This window comes from Nannospalax galili, unplaced genomic scaffold (assembly GCF_000622305.1).
Source record: "Nannospalax galili isolate Female #2095 unplaced genomic scaffold, S.galili_v1.0 scaffold415, whole genome shotgun sequence".
NCBI classification, from domain to species: Eukaryota; Metazoa; Chordata; class Mammalia; order Rodentia; family Spalacidae; genus Nannospalax; species Nannospalax galili.
Window position 1 is genome coordinate 2,928,600 of NW_008337494.1, and position 13,994 is coordinate 2,942,593.

At 38.7% G+C, this 13,994-nt stretch overlaps 1 protein-coding gene across 10 annotated transcripts in view; it reads right to left on the reverse strand.

Moving 5' to 3' along the window:
* Nr1h4 (nuclear receptor subfamily 1 group H member 4) overlaps positions 1-13,994 on the reverse strand; it is an 83,149-nt gene that overhangs the window by 14,015 nt on the left and 55,140 nt on the right. For 4 of the 10 annotated variants that reach the window (XM_029563340.1, XM_029563342.1, XM_008832631.2 and 1 more), the window contains 5 exons: positions 13,735-13,887; positions 11,181-11,314; positions 8,489-8,587; positions 8,065-8,164; positions 2,765-2,911 (listed from right to left, as the gene is read on the reverse strand). In XM_029563340.1, coding sequence (XP_029419200.1) covers positions 2,765-2,911; positions 8,065-8,164; positions 8,489-8,587; positions 11,181-11,314; positions 13,735-13,887 — 633 coding nt within the window. The remainder of the gene's footprint in view (positions 1-2,764; positions 2,912-8,064; positions 8,165-8,488; positions 8,588-11,180; positions 11,315-13,734; positions 13,888-13,994) is intronic. The other 6 variants (XM_029563343.1, XM_029563344.1, XM_008832632.2 and 3 more) reach the window with 2 other exon arrangements.

Below are 13,994 nucleotides of genomic sequence, written 5' to 3' on the forward strand. Positions count from 1 at the left end.
CACGTTCTGGGCCATAATCCATATTTAAGAATTAAGAACTAGTATCCATATTTCTTGACAAAGCAATGTCTTTCAAAGGGTGAAAAGCTAAGGCAATAAATCCTCAGATCCTTTCTCTTTTCCTTTTTTCCCCTGGCACCAAGGGTCATATCCTTGAAACCTCTTGTCTTCTTTTTTTTAAAAAATATTTTATTTATTATTTTTATTTCATGCATATGCATGTATTGCCTGCATGTAGGTAAGTGCACCTGTGTCATGCAATGCCTGTGGAGGACAGAAGAAGCTGTCACATCCCCTAGAACTGGAGTTACGGACAGTTGTTAGCTGCCATGTGGGTGCTGGGATTCTAACCTGGGTCTTCTGCAAGAACAACCAATGTTCTTAACCACTGAGCAATCTCTCCAGCCCCATGAAACTTCTTGTCTTCTGACTGGCTTCCACCCTGGCTTATCCTGAGAGTCTTGTAAATCTTGATTTTGATGTTTGACCTTTTCTGCTTAGAAACATTTGACATCTCCCCAATACTTAGAAAATAACATCATTACTCCAACATTCCAGGTCCCTACCCATCTGGTTCTACCTCCGGCACCATGTTCCCTTTTTTATAAGCCTAAACCCAGCATCTCAACCTCTCTGTCTTTTTGTGTACACACCCCAAGCTTTCTGGCCCTATTTCTTCACACTTACTAGTCCTTTTCTCTCGCAATTGAACCCTGAGCATCCAGATTAAGTCTTGTTTAAGGCCCAGCTCAAATGCTACAAATCCTTTCTAGACTAGAGGTCATCCCTCAGCTCTTTTCCATATTTAATTAGAGCTTTATAGGATTCATTTCTTTCTACTAGACTTTAGGTTTCATAAGGGAAGCTGCACACTTGATTTATTTCTTCAGTACTGCCATAGCACTTTGCTGTTAAATACCCATTAAACTAATAGATTTCTGGCTATATGAGACCAGTGCATCTTTTACAAGTGTGCATTGTTAAACTCTTATCGATGGTGCTAATTATGCTTCAAGGTTTCTTATAATACAAGCAATGGTTTTTAGAATAACTTTCCATTTTTTGCTGCACACTTGATTTATTTCTTCAGTACTGCCATAGCACTTTGCTGTTAAATACCCATTAAACTAATAGATTTCTGGCTATATGAGACCAGTGCATCTTTTACAAGTGTGCATTGTTAAACTCTTATCGATGGTGCTAATTATGCTTCAAGGTTTCTTATAATACAAGCAATGGTTTTTAGAATAACTTTCCATTTTTTAATTAAGAGGAGAAAACATGATGACTATAAGAACATAGTCTGGTTTTTTGTTTTTGGCTGAATCGCACTATGTATCCCTGGATGGCCTAGAACTCCCTAGTTAGACCAGACTGGCTTTGAACTCATAGAGATCCACCTGCCTACACCTGCAGGAATTAAAGGCCTGCCCACCATGCCTGGCTCGGGAAGGCAGAATTTTAAAAATGAACTTTTATTTTAGCTTATTTTATGTAAATTACAAACATATAATTGCCTGAACACTTTCCTCCCACTCTCTTCTAAAATATTGGTTTCAGAAGTCTTTAAACTTGTTCTAGTCAACCACAGAATAAAATATTAGGAGTCATTTTATTCACCCCCTTCCGCAACCCATACACAAAATCTCATGATAAAATAAAAACATTGTATTTTAAGGCTCTCCCAAGACAAATTGCACAGAATTCCTGGAAATTCACCCCAATGTCTCTTGACACTCTCTGTCATAGGTAACACTGTAACAGTTAAAGAGGCTAAACTGAAATTTTTTGTATTTTGATCCCATTTTGCCTCTTGAGGGGTAGTATAGCATAGAGATGAAGACATATGGCCTCTGGCTGGGGATGTAGCTCCATGGAAGACCATCACATACATGGTCCTAGGTTCAATTCCAATCATTGGGGAAAAAGGAGACACAAGGCTTCTTCTGAAATCAAACTTCCTGTCTGCCTCTGGAAAACTGACTAAGCTTCTCTGTCTCAGTTTCTTCATCTGTAAAATGGAATGATATTATTTCATAAAATTTTAATTAGGCTTTGATGAAATCATATGTAAAGTATTTAGAACAATGTCTGGAACCTGGCATATGATATATGAATACTGATTATAATTGTTTCTTTATTTTATTTTAACATTTTATTATTTTTATTTTATGTATATGAGTGTTTTGCCTGCATGTGTGTAAGTGCACCGTGTGCATGCAATGCCATGGAGAGGCCAGAAGAGGGTGTTGGATCCCCTGGAACTGGAGTTACAGACAGTTGTTGGACACCATGTAGGTGGTGGATGCTGAGAATTGAACCCGGGTCCTCTGGAAGAATAGCAGATGTTCTTAGTTGCAGAACCATCTCTCCAGCTCCTCTTAGTTTTTTTTTCTTTTTTTGATTTTTACCATTCAGACTGATTTCCCTCCCTCTAACTCTTCCAAAGGAAAAGAATGACCATCAGTGTGCATGCTGAGCTATTTCTCCAGCCCCTCAGATGAGAATTTTAATCTTTCAACTGTCTTTTTCTGACCGTTCATCTTAGTTCAGAGAAGAAAATATGTTGAGTATTTTGCTATTACCATAATAAGGATTTTTGAGCCTAGACTCCAGAAGTCCCATCTATGTAACACATACCTTTTAAAGTCATTCTCACACTAGGCACAATGGCCATGTCATATGACCTGGTAGACTAGCATCTGTCTTCATGGTACCAGTGTTTGCAGAAACATACTCTTTTTCCATTAACCAAATCACTTACCACTCTTTCGAATTCTTTCTTCCAATAGGTCTGTATGTCCAGCTGGAAGTTTCCTATTGAAAAGCTCAGCTGAACGAAGGAACATGGCTTCAACTGCAGACCCTTTCAGCAAAGCAATCTGATCTTCATGGTCCAAAGTCTGAAATCCTAAGTAAAGATGATAAGTTCATATCAAGGAATTGTTTGTCTAACAATATTTCACATTGTATATATGTATAATATTGTAAATATATTTTAAGATTTTTATCATCATCATCATCAACACTGATAAAATATTTCCATAAAGTGATTTTGTAATTGTTTTACAATGCATATTCAATTTGAGTCCACTGAGTATCTTTCGTAACGCCTAATAGCAGGTGACTTTATCTTCATTGAGTAGTTTTTACTAAAGAAATGCAGTTTTTTGTCATTTTTAAAGATGCTGTTTCCTACATTTTTAATGCTACTAATGTTTAGATGTTATGTTTGCACGTGTCTTTAATCTCTATGTATCTGATTATTACTAGTCACAGTTGGTTACACTTGGATACTTGGCACCTGAGTATGGATATAAAATCAGGTAGATTGCAATGGTAATGTTTATCACCTTATGGAGATCTTCTTTAAAGTTTAAAAACCCATTCAATTTTATGCTTTACAGGGTATATACTGAGTTTGATATTGTATAACTGTATTAATTCAACTGTGAACCTAAAAATTTATAGCCACTTTTGAAAGAGATGTATCCTTGCTCTGGAAATTGTTACTGAGTCTGTTAAAACTATAATGAAATGTTTCTTTTTGTCATGTGGTTATTAAATTAAAAAGAGAAAGAAAGAAATGCAGTTTAAAAAATAAAAAGACAGGCTGGGTGTGGTGGCACATGCCTTTAACCCCAGCACTCAGGAGGTAGAGGCAGGCAGATCTCTAAGCCTGAGGCCAGCCTGGTCTGTGTACTAAGTTCCGGGCCAGCCAGAGCTGCATAGTGCAACCCAGTCTCAAAACTAGAAAACAAACAAACAAAAAGGTATCAAGTACATATATAACAGCAGAGACAGACTGACTAGATGAAGCAGCGCTCAGAATCTGGATGTTAGAAGCTGGTAGAGTCATTGTTCTGGTCTGTAGGGTCAATTCTGAAGAACAAAATCATCCACAGCCAGAAAAACAAAAATCTTCGAGTATCCAGAATATTTGGCTGACTTATGAGTCTTTAGTAAGACTTTAAAGCATGAGTAACACCCTCCACCACCACCCCAAAATCCATTAGCAGCATCTTCAGGCATCTTTCCTGAGCCTCATGCAAGAGGTAGGGGAAAACAGATTAAAATGGGAAATAACTGCCAACTTGAAAGTCTAAAACGTCATCTAGAAAACATAAAGTCCTTATCCAGACTAACACAGTATGGTCTCCAGAAGCCCTCTGACGTCACTCCCCTCTTCTCTCTGCCTGACCGTTCCTCGGTGCTCCTCCTACTCTGAGCTCTGGTTCCGCAGGAGAGGTGAATGTCCTGTTGTCATTGCAGGGTTGAACGTTCTTCCCAGATAGCTCCACGCCTGCTCCCTCACTGCCATCAGAAGTCTGCTACAGGGCTATCTGTGAACCAGTGTCCTGAGCTCTCACTATCATTTGCCACCACTTGCCATTATATAATGGATTCATTTGCTTACTTATTGTCTGCTGCTTATATTGCAGTATAAACTTCTGGGGGCAGAGGCTATTTTGCTCACTTTTATACCTCCAATGACTGACACACAAAGGTACCCCAAAAGTATTTGTTGGGTATCTGAATGAATGAATGAATGAATGAATGGGAAACAATAGACAAATCTGTGTGCATGCTGGCATGCACACACACATTAACAGAGACAAATAATGACAACAGGGTCTAAATGGCTTAAAAGCATTACACAGCAATGGGAATTCAGAGGAGACAGCAATGCTAGGAATTAAAAGTCACTATCTGAGCTGGGGATGTAGCTCAGTTAATAGAGTACTTGTCGGGTATGCATGAAGCCTTGGCTTCAGTCTCCAGCACAACATAAACTGGACGTGGTGCTGCATGCCTATAATCCCAGTACTCGGGAGGTCGAAGGAGGGGGGACCCGAAGTTCAAGGTCAACTTCCATTACACAGTAAGTTTGAGGCTAGCCTGGGCTACATGAGACCCTGCCTCAAAGGAAGACGAATCAGAGGGCTCCTCTGCAGGCATAACCATGCCTTCTCCTCACCCTGGCAGTGCCTGGCAGAGGACAGGCTCAGAGTACTAAATGAAAGCCTTTTCACAAAATACCCCATTAGAATTGCCATTTTACTATTACTGATATTTGTTATGCCATTTCAATAATTGCTATTTGGGAAAAATGTTTTTCAAAGTTCTTTGTCTTTTATTTCCTAATCTATCTTTAAACCTTCCCCTGTGTTTTATTTATTGAATATACAATAATTTTCCTCTTCTTCGGGAATGAGGTAAGGCACTGGGAATGATGTAATGTTAAGATGCTGCCAATGCTTTCAGATAGCTATGACTTACAAGATTATTGTCACCAGTTATCTCACATATCAAAACCAACTGACCGTTTGAACTGAAAAATATTTTTTCCACAGATAATCAAAAATGTCATATTCCTCCACCTTTTAAATTTCTTTATTATTTCTTTTCACTTTATTTTTTAATGTGTATGCATGTTTTGCTTGTATGTATATGTGCTCCCATGTCATGCAATGCCCATAGATCCCAGAAGAGGGCGTCAGGTCCCCTTAGAACTAGAGTTACAGATGGTTGTTAGTTTCCAGGTGGGTGCTGGGAAGTGAACCAGGTCCTCTGCAAGAGCAGCCAGTGCTCTTAACGGCTGAGCATCTCTTCAGCCCCCCTTTTTCATTTCTTACCCCACAGTTTTTGTGCTTGTGTAATCTTGTTTTTTGATCAAGATTGGCTTCGCATTAATTAGCATATACCAAATTAAGCTTCTCTTTCATTGTTAATAAAGAAACAAGAGAATATTAAAGTCTCAATGATAGTGAGAACTTTCTCCCCACACTTTATGAGTTTTATATGGGCTAATGTCTATCTGTGACATATTTAATAATGCTGGCAAAAGAAGGCAAATTAGCATGTCTAATTAAGATCCTGTGTCAGAAGATGTCTTCTGTAATTTGGCATTTCAGTGCTATTTTGTTATCCTAGATATTTATTGCCTTCTTTTAAGCTATGAGATTGTAATGTACTAAAAATTCTTGAGACGAGTTTTGTTAGGTAGCCCAGGTTGGCCTTGAACTTAGTATTTTTTAAAACTCTGAAACAATTTAAACCACTTAGCTTTTTCTTTCTAATTTTTTAATGTGTATAAGTGTTTTGCCTACATATATGTAAGTACATCCATGTTGTACAATGCCTGTGGAAGCCAGAAGAGGGTGTCAGATTCCCTGGAACTGGAGTTACAGATGGTTGTTAGCCACCATCTGGGTACTGGGAACCCAACTCAGGTCCTCTGCAAAAATCAGTGTTCTTAGCCTCTGGGCCATCTCTCCAGCTTCCACTTAGCTTCTTAGATAGTGGTGATAATAGACCAGAAGGAATTTTAGGCTGGGAAATGAGATCCCTGCAATCCGGTTTCTTACTGGATAAATGTATGTGCTTATCACATGATGATCTGTCTCTTTCCTTCACCTCACACATGCAATTGCTCATCACCCCATTGGTTTTCAATGTCGTTACCTTTTCTTTTCTCTCACCTACTGCTGTTGCTTTATTTCAAGGCCTCTTTTCTGAACTTGAGCAGTAGCATTCTAACTACTCTTCCTTACCTCTTGTCCCTATCCACTCGACTCCATCATGTACAAACCTAATAAATCCATCTGTCTATAGCAAATTTTTATCATTATCCCCAAAGCTCTTTACCACCCAGGGGACAAGGATCAACTTCCTTGGGCCCTCAGCACCTAATACTAGCTTGCTTTAATGTCTAATCAGAAAGCCCACTAAAGACACTAGTCTACAGCTTCACTGAATTTTCTCTCCCATCTTTTGTTTGTGTGTGGGGGAGGGGGATATGCGCACGTTTGTATGCATTTGTGTGTACAGGTGTATGACCAGAAGTCAATTTTAGGTGTTTTGAGTCAGGGTCTCTCATAAAACCTGGAGCTCACCAATTCAGCTAGACTGGCTGGCCAGCAAGCCCCAGGAATTCTTCTGTCTCTGCCTCCCCAGTGCTGGGATTCCAGGAGAGTACCACCATGCCCAGGTTTTTACATGGGTGCTGGAGAGTGAAGCTTGGGTCCTAATGCTTGTTTGACTGAGGCATCTTCCAGCCCTCTTCTCCCATCTCTAACATTCCTACTCTTGTTCATGCCTCATTACTTTTTCATAAGCAGATCTTTTAACTTGGAACATCTCTTCCCTATGTCAATTAGAAACTTTTGTTAAAGTCTAACTCAGAGATAATCCTTTCTGAAGATTCTCAGTCTTTCTCAAACACAATTCTGCTCTGTTCAAACAGTTCTGTGTATGTGTGTGTCTGTGTGTGTCTATGTCTGCATATGTGTGTGTATGTGTGTACACATCTGTGTGTCTGTGTCTGTGTTTTATCATAATAATGTTTACTGTCTTTGAAAGGTATAGCTATGCACTTGGCATGGGGTACCAACCACTGCTTATTGAATTTTTACTGTCTTTGAAGGTAATAGCTAGGTATTTGGTATGGGGTATCAATGACTGATACCCGAGTAAGTGGATACATGACATCTTTGCAAAGTCTCAATTTTGACCTATTGATTTAGAAGATTGTTTTAAAGGTAGGGTTTTATGTATGTTAGGCTGGTCTTGAACTTGTTATGTAGCCAAGGAGGACCTTGAACTTCTGTTCCTCCTATCTCTACCTTCCAAGTGTTAAGATTTACAAGCTTGTGCCACCAGGCCCAGGTTACGTGGTGCTGGGGATTCAACTCAGGGCTTCATGTAAGTGAGGCAGGGACTCTACCAACTGAGCTACATCCCCAGCCCAAGGAAGAATTATGATTGATTTTAAGTATGCTTTCGGTCTCTAAATTTTCATGTCTACAGCAGTTGGAAACATTGAGTCAGATAGGATTCTAATTTTATAGTGAGTAGACCTGCATCTCTCAATGTCATAGGGGAATTGTACAGTGTAATAGAGAAACAGCTAATGTAAAAACACTTGCATTAGAAGTAGTGATGACAGATCCCATTACACAAGAGTATTTTGAGAATTGAACAAAACACTGCACATAAAATGATTAATAATCATAACATATTGTACACACTTGATGAATGTTAACTTTCATTATTAAAAAATACCTGGCAGTTTTTTTGTGAATTCCACAAGAATCTGTACATGACTGGTAGCCATTTCTGTTAAAATGAGAAAATTTTCTTCTGCATTGAATTCTTCTTTTAACTAAATTTTAAGGAAAAAAAGAAAAACAAAACAAATGAAAGGACAACACAATATAAACTCATTAAAGAAAACAAAACCAGATGTAGATAATGAAATCTTAAACCTCAGCTCATATTTCTCAGATCTTTGGAAAGCAATTACTATTTACAAAATAGATACGAGACTTTGATTGCTTAATACCGATAAAAGTTTGAATATATAACTTGAATTCTCAGCTATAATGATCTCAAGTAACACATTCATATGTAAATTCCATCTTCAAGGTAGTAAAAGCTCCAGAACATTCCAACTTTAAAGAAGTAGATTTTTGGATAGTATACATACCATTTTATTTGTTATTTCTGGAGGCATCCTCTGTTTTTTATACGAATCCATGATATAATGTAGCAGATGCTGCTGCTCTGGGGTGAGTTCAGTTTTCTCCTACACTGGCAAGAAAATAAAAGGTGTTAGGGAGGGTGGTTGTAGACATAGTCCTGTGTACATGTATCTGGAGTGAACTAGCAGCAAAGTATTCTTTTAAATCTTAAGTACAACAAGCACTGTGAGCTCTCACAGAGTATAAAACTGCTTTTCCTAGAGCCTGGCACAGAAGCGTCGTATTTCACTAAAGTTGTTTCAAGTTGTTCATTTTCCTATTTAGAAAATATCCCTTTTGTGTATTTCCTTTCATGGGAATAAACAGTGTGGATACAAAGGTCATTCAGCCCCTTTATATTGAAGGTCAGTGGAAGTTAAAGGTTCAATTGCAAAAAGGAAAGTTTCCTGTATATTAAGTGGAGAATCTAAGTATATCTATCTACATTCAAGGGTGAAAAACTGTGGCCTGTGGACTGAATCCACCTGGTTTTATAATTAAAGTTTTATTGGAACATGCACTCCTTCATTGATATATTGTCTGTGCTGCTGTGGCACTAAAATGGCAGTTACATGGTTGTGACAGAGACCACGTGGCCAAAGCTTCAAAGCCTATATATCTAACATGCTACAAAGAGTTCACTGAACCCCAAAGAGTCATAGTGTGCTCCGTACAGATCCCTAACATCTCTTTCCCTCTTAATAGTCTCATGAGAAATGTGAATCACCCTGTCAACTTTTTGTTTTCTTATACCAAAGCATGACTGACAAAGCACTATGGCAAAATAACCTTTTTCTGTAAAATTAGTTTTCCTGAAATCAATACAACACAATATATTTGAAAAACTAAAAGTGGATGAAGTTCTTTTTGTCAAATAAATATTGGAAAAGGTTGGACCACATGGCTTATTGGATTTTCAGCTAATGGCAAATTAAAATTCTTCCAGATGTCTTGTGAGTTATCATTTGTCTGACCATTCCAGATACTGTGCCTTTACTTTGCCCTTAATTGGTCAACGGGTTTCTTAAAAGATTTTTCTGACTCAGTAGGAAGGGCAAGTTTTCTCTGTTAGTTCACAGATAAATGCAAACCCTATTTCACTCATTGGTAAGGATCAATCCCCAGCACCTGCTGAGTCCAGACCTCCCAAGATGGACTCTTACTTCTCAAGAACAGGAGGAAAGAAAGATCATTAAAACTCAAGTCAAGCTAGATGTGATGGCCTGCACCTTTAATCCCAGCACTCAGGAGGCAGAGGCAGGTGGATCTCTGTGAGATAGAGGCCAGTCTGTTCTACATAGTGAGTTTCAGGCCAGCAGGGGTTACAAGGAGACCATGCCTCAAAAACAAAACAAAACAAAAAAAAAAACAGATAAACAAAAACAGTCAAGTCAGACCCAGATCATGATGGCTAATAGTTTTGATATGATCCAGGAATTTCTTCCATATTGGCTTTCATCTCTCCTAAAGACTACTCTTCCTGCCTGCTACTCAGCCTCATCTACATCAGATCCTAGGAAGTGTTTCCAAGCAACATGAGAATAAATATGTGCCCCCTACTCCTGCATAAAATGTGATGCTTGGCCAACAGGAGAACTGTAAACTAAAGTTCTCAAAAACTGAAGCTTTATGCAAAGGCTGATCAACTATTAAGAACTTCTGTGATTGTGAAGAATTTGGAATATTGCAGTTCCTAAGCCTAATTACAATTTATCTTGGGCTATCTTTAGACCCCTGAGTAGCCATTCTTTGTCCACCTCTGTTTCTAACTTAACATTTTGTGACTAACAGATAAAACCCTTTTGGAATGTATTAACTTGGCAGACCATCAGCTTCCACCAACTTTTGATGTCATCAGATAGTATATGAGGCGTAGCTGAGATTTCTCTTTTACTGTAACTACCTAATGTTTCCACCAATGCATTTGAAAGTATTTTGATTTATGATTTTTCTTTGCTCTGCTACCATAAAAATTTCATGAAACTGCTTCTACGTTGGAACATGGAACACCTGAATATGTATTCCCAGGGTGTGGTTACTCATATTTGGCTCCAGAATAAACTATCTCTTATTCCCATTGTTGTGAGAGTTGTGCTTTTGCATCAAAAGATTCTGACTAGAATGTCCCCTTCCCCTTTAAATTAGTTAATTGGGTTTAGGTTGTGTGGCTAAATCTCAACTAATGAGAGACAGGTAAGCTTGATTCTGAGTTAGGCATGAAAGGGAGAGACCATCTTAACAAAGTGTGCTTGCTGGATTCAGAGCAGCTTGGCACTCTTCTGCAGAAGGAAAATTTTTTGCCTTGCCAGAAGGAAAAACAAAACAAAACAAAACACCCTCAGTTGGAAAACTCCACACCCAGAAGACCAAATCTGCCCCATTGGTAGCCACTTGGAAATGATAGCAGTTGAATGAATGAAACTAGAGAGAGAAGAAAAACCACTTTTTACCTTAGACACTGCTATTATTTGAATTCTCACAACACAGCATCTCTTTCCCTCTTGATTCAAAAGAAAAGAAGGAATCCATTTCATGCACAATTGAGATGGAAATCCCACAGTGGCCCTGGCTCTAATCTGACAGTGTCCCAGGCAGATCCCCAGGCTCCCAGCAGTACAATTCCCCCATGGCTTTGGTGGCATCATTGTGTGTTGTTACCCTGCATGGCTTGGTAGTGGAGGTCACTTGTCGCAAGTCACGTCCTTCACTTTCTTCATTTGTGGTGTGATCTGCAGGCTGTTTCACATTTTTTCTCAGTCGTTTGGATTTGCATTGAATTTCAGTCAGCAAGCCTGAAAGAAAATAAGCACAGAAAGTATTGCTAGGTTCATGGTCATGACACACTGTGTGGTCAGCTCAGAAGATAAGTCAGTTTGGTGCAGAATTAATTCTAGTCCTTCCAATGTTTTAAAAAAGAAGGCAAATCTTTAAGACTTGACCTTGAATGAGACGTTTAACCTTTCTGAGTTTCAGTTTCTTCATTTGTAAAATATGAATAATGTCTACCTCAGAGTACTGTGTAAATGAGATTAGATCATTTGTTAAAAACAAGCTTGATATAAAATAATTGGTCGTACTAAAGCATTATTCAAAACACGAGGTGTTTAGTCAGTAGGATGGTGCATGACTTGCTCCCTATTCCTTGTCTAGGAGACGAGGAAAATTGGTATTTTAAAATATAACATTACTATTTTCACCCATTTGCATGCCGTTGGACAAAAAGTATATTCAATTTCACATTAAACTGGTTGAGTAAAACAAATGTTAACATGTTTCAGGGAAAAAAAATTTAAACCCTGCTAATCTTTACTACTATGTAAGCTTTTTTTTAAAATATAGAAGTTCAAGTACTTGGCCCCTGTGTTAAAGGTGTGGCCCCCAGTGTGGGGCTACTGGGACATGGTGGAACCTTGTGGAAGATCCTTAGGCCATTGCGGGTGTACCCTCAGAGAAGACTGTAGGAACCTTTGACTTCTTGGCCATTAAACTGGCTGTTTGCTCTGTCATTAACTCCCAACCACTGCCCTGCAGGACCTCCACCAGAGGCTTAAACACAATGGGAACCGATCATGGAACTTCCAAAAGTATGAGTCAAAAGAGACCTTTAAAAAAAAACACTATTTTTGTGGTGTGTGTGTGTGTGTGTGTGTGCGTGTGTGTGTGAGAGAGAGAGAGAGAGAGAGAGAGAGAGAGAGAGAGAGCACCTGTAGAGGTCAGAGGATAACTTGTAAGAAAGAGTTGATTGACTCCTACCATGTGGGAACTGAGGATCAAACCCAGGCTATTATTAGGCTTGGCCGCAAGCTCTCTTACCCATTGAGCCACCTCACTGGCCCCAAGGACCTTTTTCTCTGAACAGTTATCCCAGGTACTTTAAAATAGTGATAGAAACCTGACTAACACAAGGAACTGACTTTTTTTTTTTTTGAATGGCCATGTACTGCCATCATTGATTTATACTCAGAGCTTTAAAAAGTGCAGAACAACCTTCCATATTTATTGGGCTTCTTCATTCTTCTCTCTGTGTTAACAAAACAAAGTTCCAGGAAGTTCTTTGTTCAGATAACCTATTTTATGGACTCATAAAAGAGCTCTATTTATGACAGAAAGATTTTTATGCTAATAAATGGTAGTATGAACTTTGGGGTGGGGGCGCACATGCAAAATATCCTCGGAGCTGAGATGGAACAAGTTCATATTTAAGTAATGAGCAACATGAACCACGCAGTGTCAAAGTATTTCCATCGCAAGGTTAGATTTCAGCAGCAACCCTCACTCAGGCTTTTATTTCACGTATGCCGAAATGAGATTACGATCAGCCAGTATAAACTTTCATCCAGCCAGAGCGAGATTATTTACACAGACCTATTTTTCCACTCCTGCACGCTTTGTCTCTCTGGGTGCATCCCAGTCTCCCGTACAGTTTGGGAACAATAGAAGTGGAGTCACCTTCCTCGGGCTTTTCTTTCATGTGGCATTCCCTCCCTGAATGTTGTCATCCCCTTGGTGACATTAGTTTGTCTATTTGTGTTTTGAGGAGGAACAGGGCATATCTCAGAATCTGAATAGTCTGTAGAATTTGCAGAATGGAAAATTAATTATGTTATATACGAACACGCATTCTAATTTCTGATGAGGATGACTGTTCAGTTAATACAGTGTTCCTTTATCAGATTGAAGGGCAAATTTATATTAAAACTCAGGGTAGTTAATTTCCTGTGTAAACCTGTACAAATTGGTTCAAAGCTGCACTAAGAGAAGATGAATTCTTAATAAAATGACTTGGTTTAAAACTCTATTTAGACAACAAAGAGGCAGTTGTACTTTTTAAGGCATTCTTATTTTTTTCTACATGTATAGCTTTTTATGCCCATTAAGCAATAAATAAGTATATTAAATTTAGAGAACTTTCAGAATTCTACATAGCTCATTAATCCATGTTATTGTAATCACATGTTGATGCCACTTCACTCAATGTATAAATTCTTTGCGATAAAGAAAAATAAAAGAGCTAGTCATTTCTTTCGGTCAAGTAAGAGGCTCCTTAGCTGGCAGTTTGAACAATTCCAGGGGTCTGTTGCCGTTTTCATGGAGCGGAGATGGCTTAGCAATTCCTTGTTTAGTATGTGGAGCATCATCCTTGCGATAGGAATTACTTGGCATCTGCCTGTGTAAGAGATTTTAATGGAATTTAATTGCTTGGAGCGGATACCTGTATACATACATTCAGCCAACATTCCCATCTCTTTGCACTTCCTCAGTCGGCACTCTTGACACTTTCGTCGCATGTACATATCCATCACACAGTTGCCCCCATTTTTACACTTGTACACGGCATTTTTGGTAATGCTTCTCCTGAAGAAACCTGTGGGAGAAACACTGTAACGTGTAAGAAAGCCCCCAATAACTTTTTAGGAAAACACATTTGGATCCAGAGACATTAGAAGTTTTTTTTTTTTTTTTTTTTTCCTC